The sequence below is a fragment of the Syngnathus typhle genome, linkage group LG20 (genome assembly GCF_033458585.1).
Source record: "Syngnathus typhle isolate RoL2023-S1 ecotype Sweden linkage group LG20, RoL_Styp_1.0, whole genome shotgun sequence".
NCBI classification, from domain to species: domain Eukaryota; kingdom Metazoa; phylum Chordata; class Actinopteri; order Syngnathiformes; family Syngnathidae; genus Syngnathus; species Syngnathus typhle.
This window is the reverse complement of record NC_083757.1, coordinates 3,063,667-3,076,823: the sequence shown is the minus strand read 5'-3', so window position 1 is coordinate 3,076,823 and position 13,157 is coordinate 3,063,667. Positions and strand designations below refer to the sequence as shown.

General features: G+C 43.7%; 1 protein-coding gene and 1 long non-coding RNA gene across 2 annotated transcripts; both read left to right on the top strand.

The window, feature by feature from the left end:
* The first annotated feature begins 2,976 nt into the window (after positions 1–2,976).
* On the top strand, positions 2,977–8,227 carry LOC133144170 (hyccin-like). Its single transcript, XM_061266667.1, has 8 exons — positions 2,977–3,336; positions 4,644–4,694; positions 5,288–5,394; positions 5,492–5,608; positions 5,775–5,862; positions 6,490–6,652; positions 6,926–7,263; positions 8,138–8,227. The coding sequence occupies exons 1-7, from the start codon at positions 3,193–3,195 to the stop codon at positions 7,222–7,224; spliced, it is 969 nt and encodes a 322-aa protein (XP_061122651.1). The 5' UTR covers positions 2,977–3,192; the 3' UTR covers positions 7,225–7,263; positions 8,138–8,227.
* A 1,707-nt stretch (positions 8,228–9,934) lies between these two features.
* On the top strand, positions 9,935–11,504 carry LOC133144179 (uncharacterized). The gene is made up of 2 exons (XR_009710608.1): positions 9,935–10,184; positions 10,634–11,504. It is a non-coding gene; the product is annotated as an uncharacterized LOC133144179 (long non-coding RNA).
* The last annotated feature ends 1,653 nt before the right edge of the window (positions 11,505–13,157 follow it).

The window sequence follows — 13,157 nt, the reverse complement described above, 5'->3', positions numbered from 1 at the left end:
TCCTCAGCTTGGTCACCTGGCCTTGCAGATGTGCACGCTCTCTGGCCGCTGAGTTCAGAGCCGCACGGACATTCGCCAGCTCCTTGTCTGCATCTTGAGGAGTGTTTTCTGGGGTCGACATTTCTCGAATGTGCTTCTGCCTATCCAGAAAAGACAGTCAGTATCATATTACACCAAATGCCACATGCACGTATCAAAGAAACGTCATAGAGGTTTCTTCAAAGTCCAAAGGTTCCTTTGTAAATACACGTCAAAAAAAAAAATACAAATATAACTATATAAATATATATATATAGATATAATACATATAAATATTAACCTCGCTCGCAGACGCGCAAATGTTTTAAAAAAAAGGTTCACTCCTTGCTTTATTAAGCCACATAAAGCTACTTTGCGGCGGCTAAGCGTCGCAAAAACGGGAATCGCATTAAAAAAACGACATAAACAACGCCTTTTATTAAACTTTTAACAGCCGCAAAGTTGTAATAAAGGTCCCGTTCAATTTCTGGCGCAGCTGGTGGCTGCTTTGGACCGCTGACTGGCGAACGCCTTCCAGCTGAACCTGACAGGAATAATAGTAGAAGGTAAAAAAGAGTTCAGGGGATATTTTCCAGCAATTTACCTAAACAGGTCTCGGGACACCTCTGTTTTAGATTCAGTGATGCGTAAATCCAAGCCGGCGTCCTCCACTTTCCACGGTCGTTGTCGATGTAGAGATCTTCCTGTGTGCTTCCTGTGATGCGCTTTCAGTGGTTTCTGGCACTACACCAATGCCTGATTGCACTTATCAAAGAAACTTCATAGAGGTTTCTTCAAAGTCCAAAGGTTCCTTTGTCCGGAAAAAAAAAAAAAAAAAAAACCTCACTCAACTTTCAAGCTGCTGCTAGAATATTCTAGAATATATGTTATGTTCTCATATTTAACATTATGTGACATATATGAACATGCAATACTTGACATGCCCAATTTTGGTTTACTTTAATTACAGGAGAAGTAGAGGGTAAAGGGAAATGTACTTTTGGCAGTTTGCAAACACATTTGATTAACGCTCCGTTAGACACATATAACCATATCAATATAATTTCTAGTAGTAGTGTGGTCGCTTAATAAGTGGAAAGGAATGTGCAGGCTACATGAATTTGTTTTCTTCAAAGTATTGTGGAACAGGAGGTCCAGAAAGGGAGCATATCTCAAGGCCGATGGGAACGCGAAAAACAACTCGTCTTTGTGGTCCAGACACCTGTGCTGAGCAGGGGAAAACCCAAACGAGGAGGAGATGACCACAGACCATCGACCAATCACCACACAATCTTTTGCATGTTTGAATATTCATATTGTGTTTCTTTAAAACTGGGCAACCCGGAAGAATGTGTCGTCTTTTCTGGTCACGAAGGCACACGAGTTTTTGTGTTAAGGACCCAAGACCCAGGCGCCTGTATTAGCTTGCTTTGACAAGATTAAACAATTGGTAAATTCGGTCTGATTGATCTACTGGTCTTCTCTTTGACAGAACAAACTCGCAAAATTGTTAGGTGCGCCAGTGTGTGGATTAGAACATGGCAATTTTTGTGTTAAGTGTTGATCACAATTTGGAGTCAGATCAATAGCTAAAATCCGTATCCTAACAAGGGTCATGGATTCATTCTTTACCAACACCGTTTGTGTTGATATATATTTTGCTGGCCTGCTGATTTCAGCTCTCTCTATGATTTTTCTCTTCTATGGATGTTGAAATCCATAAGCTCAGTGGCCTAGTGGTAGAGTGTCCGCCCTGAGACTGGAAGGTTGTGGGTTTAAACCCTGGCCGGGTCATACCAAAGACTATAAAACTGGGACCCATTGCCTCCCTGCTTGTATATTTCCATAGAGCCTTAAAAAGCTTACCTGTAATACACTGGAGGCTTTGGGGAAAAAACCAAACATGTTTTGAACATAGATTTTTATTTACTCCACCAAATATTGCAATACTGTACAGTGTTGGCATCTCTGATGTTGGCATCTGTCTCTCTGCAACAGGCTAATTATCCCAGATTAGAGAAACGTCGAGTTGACGTCTGAGTTATACAAGTGCACCAGTGGTGAACTCTGCACAGCATGTCACGTCATCCGCATTGTCAAGTTCTCTTCCTTACCATGTTCACTTGTACTTTTTTTCCTCTTCAATCTGTGGCGAAGGCCCAAAGCAAGAGTCAAATTCATTGAGAGAAAGTGTGCCTATGTGTGTAACCCCCCCCCCCCCCCGTCTGGCTAGCATGCTTCAATCCGTCCGTCTAACCAGTTCCGGCCCTGCAGTAGCTCGCAAATGCACTCTCTACTACTTCAACAACATTTATTGTTCATTGTGGGAAAACAAAATGCACAATACGTCATCTTTAAAAGACAGGTAGCCGCCACGTATGAACTAGACCAAACAGTTGTCTCATGTTTCAGCTCACCTGCCGTCTGCTTCAGGTTAAACTGGAATGTATAGCAGCAGCAACCATTCACACACACAGATAACACGACCTTTGGAAAGGGGGCTAAAGTACTCACACTAAATCGAAGCATTTTGTTAACTTGGCACAATGAAAACCTTTTATTATTTGTCTTCATAATAACGCCTCATGGACATATCTTCTTTATCTTCAGTGAAGAATGACTGCCGTGTTGAGAGGCTGAAAGAGGAGCTGCTTCTTCTTTGCACTACTGTCATCCTAAACATAAAAGAGCTCAATAAACATGAATGGAAAACATAAAAGACCAAAGTGCAATTACAAACTGAAAAGTACTTCCCATAGACTAGCATCCACCAAGATTGGAAAGTGACCAAAATATGCAATCAATGTGCAAAGCCTTCTACTGAAAGATAATATTATTTTTGCAGAGAATGATATGAGGCAAAATTGCAATGACATCCAAATGAATAGAGACGTCCACGCCCCCCCCCCAATCACAATCACGCGCACGCCTAGTCACGCTGCTCGCCAACCCGAGGTGCGCCGTGCTGCAGAACAAGTGAAGTGTCTCGTTAAACGTGCGCGCGACCCTTCAACCGTTGCAGCTGCACGGCACGCCGCAGCTCGGCTTGAGGCGAAAGGTAGGAAGGAAGGAGGAGACCGGGGAGGGGAGGGAAATGGCAAACTGCCACCGGCGACGACGGTGCGCCTGTTGAGGAGCTCCACGCGGACACACGCTCGCGTCCGGCTAGCCGTCATGGACGACTCGGAGCCCGCAGAGGACGGCCTGCTCGCGGGTTTGCGCTGGAACCGGAGCGCGCGGGACCAAGCTCAGCTCAAGCACAAAATCCGGGACCTCCCGGGACTACTAAAACACGGGCTGCACCTGCGGAAGAAAAGCGTGAGTATCTCGGAATGTGGAGCTCCTTCCGCGTTTGATGCTTGCACGTTCCAACTCAAATTATGCGTGGATCAAGCAGGTTAGTACCCACGTCACGACTTGTCCCAAGCGTGACCGTCGCAGGGGGAAGTGTGCATGTATGCGCTTTGCTCCATAATGACTCGAATTGCTGTTAAGACACCACCATACCTTCGCACTCTGGTAGTCAAGGCAACCACCTTCAGGTTCTATTGCACACACAAAATGATCATGTGTGTAGCACATATATGTCGATTCAATTAAAGTGTCAATGAATTCATCTTCGAGCATGTGTGAAGAAAACCACAACATCCATTCATCATTCGCTGCCCACGCATGACAGTTAAAATGACGTGATAAAATCATCACCGAGGGTCTTAAATCTTGCTGCAGGCGCATCTTCAGAACGCGGCAAAGCGCCAATACAAAAGCTTGAGTGTGTACTACTGTAAAAAAAAAAAGAAGCAGACTTTGGGAACGCTTGTCGCTCCCCAGTCATGAGACAAAGAGATGGAGGGATAAAATCGAGCGAGGAGGATGTGAGAGTCTCTCAGTCTGCTCTCATCACTGCTGAAAATCAAATCTCTGATCGGCAAAGTGGATGCGAAGTCGCCGCTGTGATGTTTTCGACTTCCTCGTCTCTTCTAGTGTTAACGGGTACATTGGTCCCTCTGTCTCCATCATGTTCTCCTTTTAATGAACGCAATTAAAACCATCCCTCCTCAGCTCACTTCACTCCCTCTCCGTCTGTCACGCTCATATCCGTGTCATGTATATTCATTGACTTTTTTTTTTAGATCCATGTGGAGTGATCAAATTGGATTTTTTTTTTTCTATTTATTGTCAGTTGTGCATCCTTGATGCCATTGTATGACTTCTCAATCAGTTTTATGACCGGATTTTCATTTCAGTGTGCCAATAAAATCAGTTGCCGCCATAATAATCCCTAAAGATTAAGATCCTATTTCCTGGTATCATGGGTGTGCCCAGAGCTTTACAACATGGTGTGATGGTGATACATATTAAGAATTGTATTGGTCAGAGAGTAAAAGAGTGTCCTATTTCCTTGATTTTAGGTCAGATCGTCATCTTACGCACACACACCAAATAAAAGCTGCCGTTTTGAGGAGTGAATCACAAAAGAGGCGGTTGTTGAGGTTATTGCATTGTAAACACTATGACTAATGTGTTGGAAAAACTGGTCTTTCTCAAATTGGAGTTGTGTTGACTCCGTTTGCACGTGCGTAACATCTCATAGCAGCGTGTGTGTTTGTTTCGTTTTTGAACAGCAATCACCTGACACAATCCCCGGACCAAGTGCTGGGCCGACGGTAAATAAGGTGAGGGCTTACACACACACACACACACACACACACACACACACACACACACACACACACACACATTCACACAGCGATGATGTCATGAGGTTTGTTTGGCCTCAATACAAGATGAGCTCAGTGCTCATTTTCACCTTGGGCCTCATTCTAGGCCATTTTTACAAATTGCAGCAACACAATGACCTGCAAGGTGAGTCCTTTTACAGACATATTGATTGAGCATTGCTAATCAATAAACAACGGTTTGTTTGGATAGCAATGGCAACACTGCAGCCGAGCGTCGTGTGACATCCGCCTGTTTGACTTTGACTCAATCCAGACATCGCTCGGCTGCGTCAAGCGGTATCGGCGATTCTGTTTTACAGCGACAAGAAAGCTTTTAAGCCCTGCTATGCGTAGCTAAAGTAAACATCCTGTTTTCTCGAAGTGTTCAATTTGAGTAGGACCTGATGAGATTTTTCACCAAATTTCAAATGTTTGATGTTTTCTTGCTCTTTTTTGTGTCTGGCATTTACTGACGTTTTGTTCCAAACTAGTTAGCCTTTGATTACATATGAAATCTTTTCAATTTTGTGTTTTTGCATGTGTCTCAGTCATGCTCCCAGAGTTTTCCCTGCGCTGGCCGTGCTGTGAGAAATGGTTTCCTTTCCCATGGACCGTACCCAGCTAAAGACAAGATACATTTGGCCAGAATCATACGGTACACTTTTTTTATTTTTATTTTATGTCGCTTTAAGGATTTTGCCCCAAGCAGTCGGCGAAAAATGATACGAAGATTGTTCTGGCCTATTCTCCAGAGTGTGTATATGCGGTTACCCGCGGCAACAGATACGGCGCTATAAAGGTATTAGCACACGGATGACGGTTACATCAGAGTTCTTGGTTCAGCTCCTCACAGGGATACACTACGCATTGTGAGTGTACACACAGACGATCAATTTTACGCTCTGTTTATGTTGGCGCACATTCCCTTGTCCGTTTACATTTTCTTTTATTTATTCAGATTGCCTTTACCTGTCACAAACTGCCTGTGTCGAAATCTCTTTCTTCTACAAAAGTCAGACGATTAATATTCAATAGGTGTAACGGAGAAGCGGAACTCGGATCCAAAGCTTTGGATGACGTCCTGTATCGGGCCCAGCTCGAGTTGTTCCCGGAAGCGCTCTTGGTGAGTCCGGTCGTAAATCGTAATTGTTGTATATGTCGGGGGTCGGGGGGGGGGGGGGGGGGAGCACACGTGAAGCAAGCCGCACATGCTGGCCGGGATATTGGCATCATACGCGGAACACTATGCTGTATTGTGTCGCTCCGCGTGTCAGACTGCAAACTGTGCGTAATGCCGCTAGATTATTTACATGCTTTGCACTCTGCTCTGTTTAGCTGTAATCCTCGTAGGGGGAAGCAGATTGAACCTAAACTTGCAGTATTACTACACCAGTCAGGGTGCATTCCTCCACAATCGTGAAAAGACATGATTTTTAGCATGATTTGAGCTTTGAAGTGAATGACACCCGAATGAAGTGGCCAGCAAGTGGACGTTCCCTCCATCATTGGAACAAAAGACACATTGTCCCGGGATTGTGCCCTTTTGGATTGTGCTGCTGCTTCTGCTGCTGCATGTTCCTTTTAAGGACGTGTAAATACTCGGTGGCCTCTAAGAATTTACACTTTCGCTTAGGAGAAATAGGATTAGCGTGTAGATTGTTTGTATTAGAGTCACATGTTGGCTGGACTTGTCAATAATGCTTTTCTGATGATTTTGAATGGCAAGGGACTATTGTGCGTATTTGATCAGGTGGGCAACGCCATCAAGTCGACGCAGCAGGGCGCGGCTCTGAAAAGCAACACCAAGGAGGGTGCACGTAGCATCCAGGTGGAGATCACACCCACCGCTTCCAGGATCTCTCGGAATGCTGTCACGTCGCTCTCTATCAGGGGCCACCGCTGGAAACGACACGGTGAGATGTCAGATGAGTGTGGGCAACCAGGATGAAACCTCTGGATGGATGGTTTCTGTCATTGTGATATTCATACATTTCCATCCAAATGTTCAACCGTTGCATATACTTTCATCATATTTTTTGTATTTTATTTGGATCTTTCTGTTATTGCTTTAATTCTGTTTTGTGTCTTTTGGGTCATGTGTGCCTGCACACATTGCCCATTTTTCATGTGTGTGCATGACATGGATGTTTGTGTGTTGTGCAAACCTTCCTGTGCCCGACCAGCAGAGTCCCAGGAGGTGAGTGTAGACAGTGAGGCCGCGCCGGGGGGCGTGGCCATCCCCGATATCAGTGTGACGGGCGTGAGCAGCGAGCGAATGCCCAACGGAGAATCCCTGCGAGCGCGCTCCGACGGCCGCACCTACCCGGACGGCGAAACTTTGGGAGGTGCCTCCGATGTCAGCCCGGAACCCCGAAGTCATGAGTCCAGCATGCGGGGGCAGGAGGTCAGGAGGCAGAAGTCTGTGAGGCGAATGCTGGAAAACGAGAGTTCCGGGTCGGCCTCCATAGGGAGGAGCCAGCACTAAGTTCTTCCTTCCCCTTGCCCCAATCCTGGGGTAACCTAGGTAACTGTCAGTGGGTGCGTCGTGGTCTGAAAAAAACCCTTGATGATTCTTCCCGCTTTTTAACCAACCCTTTTTTTCACCTTTTTGACTCACTCCGTCCCCCGTGGCTCAGACTTCCTCACAATCCGCCGTTATCATTCCTTCAACTCATGACAAAGCAAGCAAACAGTTCTCCTCACAGATTTATATTATTCACTGTCTATGACATCAAATGCAAATGTTGTGCCCCCTCGACAGCACTCCTGGGTTGCGCTTGGACACTTTTTATTAGACAGAAGCGGGACAAAGATATGCAGGTCTTAATTTAGCACAAACCTTTTCATGACTGATGAATCGGAGCATTGGATACAGTAACCTGCATTTCTGTTTCCCAGCTTTTCATTGTTGTTCTGTTCCACTACAAATTATTAGCGGCTTAGGATGCAGAAGGACTTGTGTGTGGTTTTTTTTTTTTTGAGTGACTAATTGAATGTCTTGCCTTCTTCACTTTCCCTTTGTGATGTTTCCTAGGCTCACACCCTCAACACTTTCCTCACCTGCCTCTTTTGGGACATTTCACTCCCTCACCGATACACCACATTAGAAAACATTTTGTTGGTGGTGGGAATCCAAAACAAAAGTCTTGGCAGCAGGTTGCGAGAAATCAATCCTCTCTCAGGCTGTGGTGATGGCGCCACCTGCTGGAAGACAGTCATACGTTTTCCCTGCAGCCCATGACTATTCAGTTTTAACCAAATCAGGCCAGTCAGTATCATGGCACATTAATGTAGAAGATTTGGACTGAATGTAATGGGCTGGATGGCAAATGGGTTTTGTCCATTGGCCGCAGATTGACTGTTAACTAAGCTTGTCTCCCTTTGTGTGACCACCACAGACGCAGTGGATCTGGGTTCCCCGGATGAGCTGATGGATATTTCGGAGGCGGACGAAGGCGGGATGGCGCCTGACACAAACCCACCCACCATCATCATCAGCAACAGCGTGACCGCGTTAAATCTAAGGGCAAAGGCCATAAAGAAGTACCGTCTGGGCGGGCGCAGCAGCAAGGACAAAGAATCCAGCCCGCTCCCCATCGGTCGAGCGGCTAGCGAGAGCGTGGAGACGTCCGTCAAACGTCTCACGCTCACTTCGAGCCAGTCTGTGCCCAAAGCAGGAGCTCTCACCAGCTTGACACGCACGGCCAGCGCCGTGTTCTCTCGCTCTTTTGAGCAGGTAGCCGCCGGTACCACCCCGGCCCCTGGCAACCACACTGCCCCAGAATCTGGCACTTATTCATGCAGCCTGCAGGAGGAAGGGACGGCCTATTTAAACCACACGCAACGTTCGCCAAGTATCAGCGCGCACCTTGGCTCGGACCTTTGAAATGGTTTTATGATGAACCTTTGGATTTGATCCTGTGATTCTGCACCAGTAACCTGGAGCTGTAAGCCATGCCAACCACTAGGGACCACGAACATTTTTTTTTCTTTTCCTTCGCTCCCATGCTCCACTGCGGTGTTGTTCTTTCTGTGCCGGGGAGTTGAAGTCACTTTGCCGATTTCTTTGACTCATTCATTGTAAACCACTGCCACTGCCATGTCAGGAAGAAATTTACAAGCCTCTGACAATATATACATTTAAAGCTCATCACTAACCACTGTGTGTCAAAGTATTTGGAAATGAGTTGGCATGTGTTGCCTTTGCATGCCTTTTCCATACATTCACCTTTACCTTGACCCCCAATGGAAGGAGATGTGTGTGGGTGAGTGTTTTTCTTTTGTGTGTGTGTATAAAAGCTGTTGATTGAATGAAAGTTTAAACCTCCGGATTCAAAAAGAACAATTTTCTTTGCTCCTTCCTCATAGCAATACAAACCGTACCTTCAGTGTTTAGACGAATATATTTAAACCTAAACGACTTTGGTCTAATAACAGATATTTTTATGAAAGAAAAAAAAATCCACATTCTTCCCTAACAAATATGGAAATCGCAAGTGTTCCATTCTTAATATTTACAGTCAGTATTGTTCTGATGAGCAAGATGAAACTCAACATAATTAGTCCAATGATGTTTTTGACTCTGGTGAGAGGGCTATGAAGTATCAGGGTTTGCACTTGAGAGGCTAATTACATATTTATAAAGGAGTAACTCTCACAGGTACCAATCCCAAAAGAAGGTGTGTTACATATGTCTGTAAGAAAACCTGTGGATTATTTTAATACCTCATTTAGCCACCATGCCAGGTATTTGTAGTATTTCTGACGTCTCTTTCCTTTTCTTCCAAGTCAACCCACCTCCATCAAATCATCATGCTAACACAAAGGTCACCTCCATCCCCAGTGTAAACTGTCGTCTGTGTGCTATTAACGGTTTGGTGTACATAATTTGAAAGGACAATCGATGTGTTTCAGTATGTCAGTTTACAAATTGTGACTGCTTCTGCTTTTGCTGTACATCATATTGTTGTTCTTAAGATGTTTTTACTGGCCTTTTTATATGTCCGAGGATGTGCAGCTCATTGCTTCTGGAAATAAAGTGTTTCTTTTGACTCAAATTTGTCTTTGCTGACTGAAAACTACTATAACTATTAATGCAAAAAAAAAAAAAAGTAATTAACTCAACATGTAACGTCCTGGTAGTTTATTTTTTTGTTTAGATACAAAAATACTAAATAGAAAATGTACTGAAATACTGAACAGTAAAACACGCAGTTACCTCTTCCATCCACAAGACGGCGACACGAAGCTAGACTTCCTGTTTTTTTCTGTCATGGCTCATTTCCGCTTCCGTGTCCTTGGTTGCACTCTGTGGTATCACGCTGCAAAAGCATCCAGGAAAAATGGCAAAATTAAGTAAAGAGACCAAACAGCGGCTGCAGCAACTGTTCCAGTGTGGACAATTCGTCATCTGATGGGGATTTATTCCTACAGTGCTGTACTTGGGTTAGTATAAAAGGCGTGAAATATGTTAGTCGCTTTAAAACCCGCAGGTTGCAGCTAGTTAGCATTAGCGTGTTCACCCTTAACCTGATTTTGACTGTCCGGTAGTTCAAACGTTCTCGTTGTGACTCCTCATCCGGTCGAAAACTTTCCAATTGCCACATTGGAAACTTTTGTCATCACTTTGTTAATTCCATTCCCCTCATTTGGCCAGTTTGGAGATGTAATTGCTTGAAGGGTTGCACAATTGTGGTGTGTTCTCACTGCCAATAAATAAATCACTGAATGGAAGGCTGGGAAATAAATTTCCTGCTCGACTCAGATATTTTTTTCAGAACCTGACTGATGCTGTCTCAAGGCCAAAATAAAAGTTCATCAAATGCCACTCATACTTATTATATCCACCCCATGTTTATTTGTTCTCATATTTTTTTGTGTGTTTCGTTTAACAGGCTTCAAACGAGGAGCAGATCCAGGAATGCCGGAGCCTTCAGTCTTGACACATTGAAAACATTTCCCCCCAAAATTAACGAATCTCATGCCAAATAAATATTTGATGATGAGCTGTTAAACTGGTATCAAAGGGCAAATGGCCGGTGTTGCAATGCGTGCGTGTGGAAAGATACCACTGAATTGTTGGCATAATTCGAGTGAACTGCTGACAAGGGGCGACACTGATTTGCGTCATCCACTGCTTCTGTGTCAGCGTTTTCTCTCGTGTCTGTCTGTGCATTAAAACTGAGAGATTAGTGGAATTCAAGTCGACGTTGCAATGTGATCAACTGCAATTTTCAAAACCGCAAAGGCTGCAATTTGAAAAAGAAAACATGCGTATATTTATTTATTGAATGACTACCATTTCAGTCAAACTGTTTTCTAAGTTGTAATTGAGGTAGTGCCCTTTTTTTGTATTAACTCATGGTTCATTTACCTTTATTGTGGGCATAAGCATAACTGATTTATGTGTAATAGATGATTATTGTCATAAAGTTAATGTATCGCTTGTGTTTGGTAAATATGTAGAAAGAGAACCTTAAAAAAAATGGCAGATTAAGTCAAAAACAACAATGACATATGTATCGTTGGCTGTTTTTGCTTCGTTTCAGTTTACTTTGGGGTTGAAGAAGGATGACGTGCACCTGCGTCAACAACCTCCACCCGAAGACCACGACGAGTTGGCCACATGAAAGTCAATGTCAGTATATGAAGTGTCAATTTTGTCTGAGATATTTATTTGTTATTGTTACGACATTGTCTTGAAGTCTGTTCCATGTTTTTGTCAATAAATGTCTGACAGTAAAGCCCATAAGTGGCCTTACGATATTTCAGTTTTTCAAATATATATATACGATGTATTTGAATCTCATAAAAAGAGATTTGTCTAGTTCAATCTAATAAGTGAAATTCTCAAAAGACACCTGCCAAAGTGTTATAAATCAAGCAGTTCAATTCACAAGTAAGCAAATAGTTTTATTCATGTTTTAAAAATACATTCCGTTTAAAAAATAAATATAATTATCATGCCTTCAAGTATAAAAACAATAATATGTAATAAATATCTTCTTTAAATAATTCATACGAAGGTTTGCAATAAATAAGGTCTTAGATTCACAATGGCTTTTTTGAATGAGCAATAAATAGGTTATCTACAGAATAAAAAATAAAAAAAACTCAGTGCGTCATGCAAAAACAAATACATCCTCAATCCGTCAGTGGGTTACGACACGTCAGTGCAGATCCAAGAACTTCCTTAATTCACTTCATGTTTTGCCCAACATTTCCGACGGGCTTCCGTGGCGGACGTGACTACCGCAATAAACTAAACATGGCGAAGACCTTGGCATGTTTTCCCCTTCGCCGTTCTTTGCGCCTCAGCGCCCTCTCGCCGTCAACAATGAAGATGTAGAGCAGGGGTCCCCAAACTTTTTCCTGTGAGGGCCACATAACCTTTCCCTTCTCTGATGGCGGGCCGGTGTCAGTTTGTAACAGAAAAAGTGTGACGATCGTAGGGGAGCTTAAAAAATTTATTGTTTTCCAGAAAGCCACACATAACCAAATAACGGTTATTTAATAACCCTTTCCAGGTTCTTTACAGAAAAAAAGTCAGGAAACAGATAATAACACTATTAATGAAATAAATAATAACTAAATAACCCTCTCTGAGTTCTTCACAGAAAAAACAGGAAATAAATAATAACTAAATAACTCTCTCTGGGTTCTTCATAGAAAAAAAAAACATGGAACATTAACTTTATGTTGTGCCATGCACAATCTTAACAGATAAAAGTTCAGCTCAGTTGTCAGAGCAGAACCTCTCTGACACATATGAGCAGTCTCTTAAAGTTCTTGTGTTCCTTCCTTATAATCCTTTTGTAGGTTCCAGTAGGCTTGTAGACACTGCTGTCTTGTTTGTTAAAGTTTGATAGTGCGTCATAGTCTGGAGTAAAATTTGTTGTGGCAATTCTTAGGCGAGATCCGAGGTGTTGGTCCGTTTACCTCGATCTTTGACGGGTAGATGTTGACGTTCATGTGGCTGAACGTCACGTCGCGTACGTCGAGCCAAATTGGCCACTCTCTTTTAAACGCTCGGCACTGTGTTCACCCTGCTTTACTTGGGCGACATTTTAACGGAAGGATTCCAGGGGAAGGTTTGTGGGTGGCTTTAGCGCAAAACTGCATCTGAAAGCTCAGCGCGCAAATTACAAGAATGCTGTCGTCACAGCCCACGCTCTAAATTCGGGACTGATACAAATAGAGCGCGAGTGCGCCATGTCTATACACGCACTTGTGAGTGTGCACCGAGCTTTTTGACACGGCTTCCGGTAGTAAATGCGCAGGCGAGCGCTTCCCCATCTACTGGGGAAACGCAGTCATTGCAGGCAAAATGAGCAAAAAAAAATAGTTTAATAATACAATTTGTTCAGGGTTGGCGGGCCGTATTAAACGGTCCCGCGGGCCGTATCCGGCCCGCGGGCC